This window comes from Vigna radiata, chromosome 1, assembly GCF_000741045.1.
Source record: "Vigna radiata var. radiata cultivar VC1973A chromosome 1, Vradiata_ver6, whole genome shotgun sequence".
In the NCBI taxonomy this organism is placed as follows: Eukaryota; Viridiplantae; Streptophyta; class Magnoliopsida; order Fabales; family Fabaceae; genus Vigna; species Vigna radiata.
In genome coordinates, this window is record NC_028351.1 from 8,827,677 (window position 1) to 8,835,816 (window position 8,140).

The 8,140-nt window shown below is 33.0% G+C and overlaps 1 protein-coding gene across 1 annotated transcript; it reads left to right on the forward strand.

The window, feature by feature from the left end:
- The first annotated feature begins 3,365 nt into the window (after nucleotides 1-3,365).
- LOC106774148 (beta-amylase 1, chloroplastic) lies at nucleotides 3,366-7,647 on the forward strand. The gene is made up of 4 exons (XM_014661027.2): nucleotides 3,366-4,143; nucleotides 5,476-5,686; nucleotides 5,784-5,894; nucleotides 6,597-7,647. Exons 1-4 carry the CDS (start codon nucleotides 3,584-3,586, stop codon nucleotides 7,398-7,400), a joined length of 1,686 nt encoding a protein of 561 aa, XP_014516513.1. The 5' UTR covers nucleotides 3,366-3,583; the 3' UTR covers nucleotides 7,401-7,647.
- The last annotated feature ends 493 nt before the right edge of the window (nucleotides 7,648-8,140 follow it).

Sequence of the window (8,140 nt, forward strand, 5' to 3'; positions counted from 1 at the left end):
AGAAGTTAAAGTCGCTTTCTTTTCATGTTCTGAAATATCCATTAGATAAACCTATAATGAAATTCTGAATTTAAATATGAATTTTGATAATAAACACCTTTTTCTAATATTTTTATTATTATTTTAAGACAAAATATGTTTTTTGTTATTATTATTATTTTATAAAATAATTTGTTCCAATTTAATTAAAATTTATTAAAATATAGTTTGTAACAATCCTAAAAATAGAATTCATCCATTAATGTAGTTTCTCCAATTTACAATATTAAGCATACATATACTTTTAGATATGCTAAATAAACAAATTCATGTGTAGATTTCAATCTATCAAAACTTTTATAAAAAGATATAGTTATTATATAAAGTAATGCTTTTATAAATAAAACTGATCACACACTACACAAAATTTATATATATTAGTGAATTTGAAGAAAAGACTAAGTTACCATCACTATTTTTAAAGTCTAGATTCATTCCCATGTGTAGACTCTTTTGCTCACGATCATTGCAAAAATGAGACACAAACAATATAAAAAAAATATATAAACTAATTATAATTAAACATAAACATAATATAAATTTTTAAACTATAACATACTACATTACTAACTCTCCAAAATCGTATATTATATTTCTAAAACAATCAAGCTTCGTACATGATATACTGACTATAGATTTATATAGATTTATGAATTGACTTTGATACAATTAGTTTTGCATCTAATAGTGAAACAAAGTATAAGATTGGTTATATCAAACTGCACAGTCTCAATCTTTCATGATCAAGGTAAGTTAACCTATGATTTTACCAAAAAGAGGGTCCTACCTAAGTTCCCACCACTAAACCTCCTTTAAATCACCTAAATCATGACACTCAATGTAAGTTTGTAGCCTACTAGAATATAAAATAGCTTATGACTAATAAATGTCTTTAATCAACCCATAATACTAAACTATAGAGGATTTGCATTTCTTCCTTAAAAGTCAGGATCCAAATTATACAATTTAAAAATTTACAACGTGCATTCCATCATTTCACTTTTCTGCTCATAATTCACTCTTTATTTCATAAACCAATTTTTCCACAAGATTCACACATTCTATTATTAGCAATAATTGCTTCTAAATTTAACAGTTTTGCTTAGAGGTTTCATTGTAGGAGCCCTCGCTTAGTGACTAATAGTCTCGAGTTGATCACTAAAACAAATACAAATTTATTTGTCCAATAAGACCTCACCTCCTAACTTTGTCAAACTTGAATCTAATTATTGCTCAATGAGAAGAGGGATCACTCAATGAGTGTGCATAACACAAACCAATAAATATGCACTTTAAAGAACACCAAAAAGATCTAAGACCCAACTTATGTTTCATTCATATCATCAATACATAATTTGCATGCAAACAACTTATGATCAACCTAGTAAACCATTATCATATACTAAATTAAGAACTTTACATATCAACATCAATCCCTACATATATATCAAAGGTTAATGATTCAAATACATTTACACCAAACTAATTTGTTCCAACGTAAATTCAATCATAAAAATCAAAGTATCAAGATATCTAATTGCCATAACATGATTCAACTAACTAGAAATTAAAATTTATTTCCCTTATCTTAGTTAAACATTTTTTTCTCTCAAAGGTGCTCTCCAAACTTTATTCACATAAGAATGCTTAATATGTTAACAAGAACTTCAATTAGGGGCCTAAACTTATCATTTAAATGGTAGAACAACAGAGATTCCTCAAAAGCAAATTTGAATCACATATACTTAGCCTAAAACTTACATACAACTCAAAAAACAAAAAATATCTCAAAAAAACAAAAGAAATAATTGTTTAATCATATGAACATATATAAAACTCTTAATCTTAAAAAAGAAGATAAAGATAAGAATAAAAAAATGAGATAAGACAAAAATATTTTAGGGAGAGCGTTTTTAGAAAAATAATAGTTTATAATAATGAACTTGAATTATTAAAATTAAGTTTCCCATGTTTTTGTCTTTATTTCATTATAATACGCTAAAAAAGAGCTCCTGAAAACTATAATCATAAAACATCCTATAATCAAACTTAAAATTTCAACTTTCAAACATTCTCTCCACCCAACCAAACCACAAGAAGGGAAAAAATAAAATAAAATAAAATAAAATTAAAGAGAAAGACATGGAGAATTCATCTTAATAATTAATTGCAATCTTATATTTTTGTAAAATGGTTTAAATAAAACTTAACCTATAATACAATCGTGTATATATATTGTGTTTGTAAAAATTACAAGATGCATATCAATAATTTATTTTATGAGAAGTTTGAGTGGTATATATAAAATCTTTACATTATGAAAAGATATAATATTTATAGATTTTAAATTTTCATCTTTTATTTTTCAATATTACCTATGAGTTAAGACATTCTAAAATCTAATTTTTTATTTGTATATTAATTATTGTTGATAAAATAAATAAACTTTTCAGTTTTGAAACATTGTTTTCGACACAAGACTTTTGAACAAATAAAATATTTTAAAATAAATTTTTGAAATAGCATAATGAAATGTTTGGAATGAATATTTTAAGACATTTTTTTAACACACAAAATACTTTTTAAAACGAGTTTTCCCAAAAAGTTTTTCATCAAACACGTTTTTCTTTTTCTCTCTCAAACAATAAGATATAGGAAAAAGAAATTTTAAATTTTTTTTTAACAATAAAGCGTGTAGCTTATGATTATTTATTTCAAATATTTTTTATAAATTGAAACAGACTAATAAAATAAAATAATGCCATGTCAAAAATTATTAAATCCAAACCTTCCAATTTGCTATTGACACCCCTACTCCAATAACCTCGTTGCTCATTTTATTTCATAACCCGTTTTCTCTTTATCCGTAACACCTGTCTTAGTTTCTACCATTCATGCCTCTTCTCCAGGATTAAGGAGGCTAATTAGTGATTAATATCCCATAATGATGAATTTAGTGAAATGAAATCCATGTGTTTGGGTGTTGGATTGTGCGTGGACCTTGACACGTGTCACGTTGCAAATATCATCAAATCTAATCTCACCCTTATTTTCTCTGTCTTTTTCCCTCACTCGTTTCTCCTCAAGCCACGTGACCCCTCACGTGTCACCTTTCCATCCTCTAAGGGATCTCTCCCTACCACACTTTCTGCCTCCTTCACGCGCCTTCTCCATCCTACCGTCCATTCCTCACCCGTTTCCGAATCAGCCACGCAACCAACACACACGTGTCACCAAACCAACGGCTCTCCGAATATTGTTATTTTAATCTTATCCTCATTTCCCTCCATCTTTCCTTATAAATAGGCCTTACCTCCCTCCAATGTTTCCTCATTACATTCACTAAACCTTTTACAACTTTCTGTCTAAACAACTTTCTATTTTTCCTCCTTGTTGTTATTTTCTCCTGCCATTTTTTTTCAGGAGAATTCTAATAACAATCAAAGATTTCAATTCAATTGTAAATCATAAAATCTAAGAGAATTTCAATCGAATCTTGAATCGCGAAATTGTGCAAGATTTTAATTCTACTGTTCTTTGGAGAATGGCGTTGAGCATGACTAACCAGATCGGGAGTTTGGCCGGAGCGGCGGCGGCGGCGATGGACTCTTCCTTGAACGCCGGCGACTCGCCGGCGGCGCTGGTGTTGAAGTCGCCGGCGATGAGTATGAAGTGCAAGGCAGTGAAGACGGACGGCGTGGAGGGACTGTCGCCGCCGACGAGTCCTTGCAGGTCGGATCTGTCGGCGGCGTGTAAGGCGTTCGCGACGGAGGTGGCGGAAGAGAAGGAGTACGATGTGGGAGGGAAGAAGGGAGAGGGGAGTGGCGTGCCGGTTTTCGTGATGATGCCACTGGACAGCGTGTCGGCGGGGAACACGGTGAATCGGAGGAAGGCGATGAACGCGGCGATGGCGGCGCTGAAGAGCGCCGGAGTGGAGGGGGTGATGATGGACGTGTGGTGGGGGCTGGTGGAGAGAGAGAAGCCTGGAGAGTATAATTGGGGCGGGTACGTGGAATTGATGGAAATGGCCAAGAAACATGGCCTGAAGGTGCAGGCCGTTATGTCCTTTCATCAATGTGGCGGTAACGTCGGAGATTCTTGCAAGTGAGTAATGCCATCTCTTCGTTTATTCATTTCTGTTAGTAGTTATGGAAAAGACTGAATCTAATTGCATGTGAATAGATTATTAGGATTGATAATTTTTATACAATTTTTTAAAATTGGCAAGTATAAAAACTAGGTTGAATTAATCTGAGTTGTTATATTGTTAAGATTCTTTGCATTAAGCTTGTATATAAAAACTATAGCAATTGATCTGAAAAAAAAAAATAGTTTATGACGACTTGGGAAAATATAATTTGTGACAGTGACTCAATCAATTGAAAAGAAGTTCTACATGTTTCTGGAATCTAGATATTAATTTAACATAAAACAAGATAGAGACGTAATATTTGAATAAAAAAATTGTTCCGAGACACAACTTGGATGATTTCTTGCAATTTTCATTTATTTATCTTTTGTCTTTTTGACAGTTTTTTTGAAGAATAAGTAGATGTGAATTTCTTTTTTATTTTTTTGACACAGAAGTAATGGTTTTTAAGGGCTCAGATTTAAATTTGTTTACGTTTTTTCAAAATTACGTAAGATCTTCATCCGAAATTTGCGTCGGTGCAACACTTTTCTGGAAAAATAAAATAAACGAGTAAAAGGGGTTTTTTGATAGGGAGCTGAACCCATGCCATGTGAGGTGGACTTGTATCACTTTGCTTCTAAGTGCAGTATTGGTTTTTCTATCAAATGACCTAGGAACTTGAAATAATTGGGTCTTGAGTATTATTTAGCCTTTTCTCTATAGATGAATTATTTCTGTTTTATTTTCATGATGATTGAAAATTATGAAGTCAATTAAATTATTTTAAACTTGATTATTATGTTTTCATTAAAATTACAACAATTCAAAAACAATATTAAAAAATATTATTATTCAAATAGGCGTGGTAAATACGGTGCTGCTAGTGTTGTTTGATTTCGTTCCTTGTGGTTCTCAAGAAAGCATCTAAAATACATGAGAAAATTGTGTGGCTTAGCTATAGGAAGGTCCCAAAATGGGACCACATGAGACTTCTAGTTCCTCTGATTCACGTCGTTATCGTCACCAAAAGTAGACAAAGATTTTAGGATCTACCTGTAATTTAGTGGATCCGATATCTTACATTGTTTTAAAATCATTTTTTAAGAAACAAACATTTTAAAATTCTCCTTTTTTAAACAAAAATTAATTCTATCAAATAATCCAAACGGGGCAAGTTGAAACTTCGAACTGGATATCCCTGAGCAATAATAGTTCTTACTTGTGTGATTCTCTAGCTACTAGCATTTTTTGGATTTCCATTTGTCTTTTTTGTGGGCTTATGAGATTGTTGTTCTTGTCTGTAGCATTCCCTTGCCCAAATGGGTTGTGGAGGAGATTAACAACGATCCGGATCTTGCATACACTGATCAATGGGGAAGAAGAAATTATGAATATTTATCACTGGGATGTGATACTTTGCCTGTGCTCAAGGGCCGAACCCCAGTTCAATGTTACGCTGATTTCATGCGTGCTTTCCGAGACACTTTCAAGGACCTCCTTGGCGACACTATAGTGGTAAATGACTGTCACCCTTTGTGTACAATTTTTCTTACCTGAAATTGTTATGTGCTCCTAACTTCTTACCTGAAATCCTGTTACTGGCATAATTCAGGAAATTCAAGTTGGGATGGGACCAGCCGGTGAGCTGCGCTACCCTTCTTACCCTGAGCAAAACGGGACATGGAAATTCCCAGGAATTGGTGCTTTTCAATGCTTTGACAAGGTATACTTGTGGTTTTTTTATTTTTATTTTTATTTTTTTTCCTTATACTGTATATAATTGCTTTTCTTCGAAAATGTATTCTAAATATCTCAATATTTGTCAAAAAATTATTTTAGCCCTATATTTCAAAACCTGTAATTTTGATCTTTATATGTTTTTTTGTAGGTTGATATTTTTATTAATGTGGTTGATTTTCATTTCTAACCTTATGTTTCATATCTATTTGGCTTGGGACCACATTTTAAGGAATATAAGAACCAAAAATATTATTTTTTTATATAAATATAATGCACTCAAAACACATTTTATCCTAAACCTATTTTTCTTATTTATATTACTTGGACCACCTTTCAGAAATACAGAATAAAAGATACCCTTTTTTTAATGTAAAAATAATGGATCCAAAATACATTGTACCCTAAATCCTTCATTTACTTGGACCACATTTTAAAAGATACTAATTTTTAAATATAAAAATAATAATCTAAAAGGCATTTTATCGTAAAATGGAAGTTTCTCTATGTAAGGTATTTAACTTATACAGAAGCATGCATCTAACTTAACTAAAAACATTGTCGCATAAGAAATTCAATTTATTTTCTTTCTTTCTGTTTCTTACAAATGCTGATAAACTTATCCAAAGACTACACAGATTTTGCTTTGCTCTGTATTTCTAATGTTTAATTATGCGGTGTGGTGCAGTATATGCTGAAAAGCTTAAAAGCTGCTGCTGAAGCTGAGGGTAAGCCAGAATGGGGAAGCACAGGCCCTACCGATGCTGGCAGCTATAACAACTGGCCAGAAGACACACAGTTTTTCCGCAAAGAAGGTGGAGGCTGGGATGGTCCATATGGTGAGTTTTTCCTCACATGGTACTCTCAGATGCTGCTGGACCATGGTGATAGGATTCTAACATCAGCCAAATCAATCTTCGACAACACTGGAGTTAAGATCTCAGTGAAGATTGCTGGCATTCACTGGCACTACGGTTCAAGGTCTCATGCACCAGAACTCACAGCAGGGTATTACAACACCCGTTTCCGTGATGGCTACCTCCCCATTGCTCAGATGTTGGCACGCCATGGTGCCATTTTCAACTTCACCTGTATCGAGATGCGCGATCACGAGCAGCCACAGAATGCCCTCTGTGCTCCTGAGAAGCTGGTGAAGCAGGTTGCTCTGGCAACACAGAAGGCGCAGGTGGCACTTGCTGGCGAAAATGCACTGCCACGCTATGATGAATATGCTCACGAACAGATCATAAGGGCATCAGAGTTGAATGTGGACGGTGAGTCTGGTGACAGAGAGATGTGTGCATTCACATACCTAAGGATGAACCCTCATCTGTTTGAAGCAGATAACTGGAGGAAGTTTGTGGCGTTTGTGAAGAAGATGAAAGAAGGGAAAAGAGCAAACAAATGTTGGGAAGAGATGGAAAGGGAGGCAGAGCATTTTGTGCATGTTACACAGCCTCTTGTGCAAGAGGCTGCAGTGCTCATGCACTGAGAATATTTCTTGGAACATCCTTGTGTTGTGTTGAAGATAGAGACTAGAAAACAGTCACAAAACTAGGCTGTGTGAAAGTTTTAGTGAACAAGCAGCCCGGCTTTGTGCCTATGAAGATATGAATTTTGTATTACATTGTTGTTTTCTATTCTATGCACCTAAAACGTCTATTTCTGTATCTAATATCAAAGCCTATTCCACTTGTACAAACTAGTTACTTATTTATGTACCATTGAATCTTTTTTAATTGTAAGCCTTGTAAATTTTATTTTGCATTTATAAATCGGTTTTGTAAACTTAAATTAAGTTTAAGTTATGATTTTGTTCATTAGAATTAGGTTTAGAATTTTCTTTGGTATGAAATTTATTTTGTTAAGATTTATTGCTTTTGGGTTTATTAGGCTACTCTTTATATGATTTATTTTGTTAATCTGCCTTATAAATCCACTTCTTATGTCTTTCTCCATTAATTTCATCAAACAATGAAAGACTTGCAGAAAATTTCAATGCCACAGATAACTGCTTACCAGTAATTTGTCCACTTGGGTATAAGACAAAACCATTTCAAGATTTTCTGCAGGAAGTTTGCTGAATTAACCTTTTAATTCCTTATTTTATTTGTGTTCATATTCGATACATCAATGGTTGCGTGATCTGCTACACTACACAACACTAGAATTAATTTTAAAAGCAAAAATTGTCAATTTGTATAGATGTAGAAAATGTTTTGAAGACTAGTT

Coding starts and splice junctions, on each gene's coding strand:
- LOC106774148 (XM_014661027.2), top strand. CDS start 3,584: ATGGCGTTGAGCATGACTAACCAGATCGGGAGTTTGGCCGGAGCGGCG. Junction 4,144..5,475: donor AACGTCGGAGATTCTTGCAA/GTGAGTAATGCC, acceptor TCTTGTCTGTAG/CATTCCCTTGCCCAAATGGG. Junction 5,895..6,596: donor CTTTTCAATGCTTTGACAAG/GTATACTTGTGG, acceptor GGTGTGGTGCAG/TATATGCTGAAAAGCTTAAA.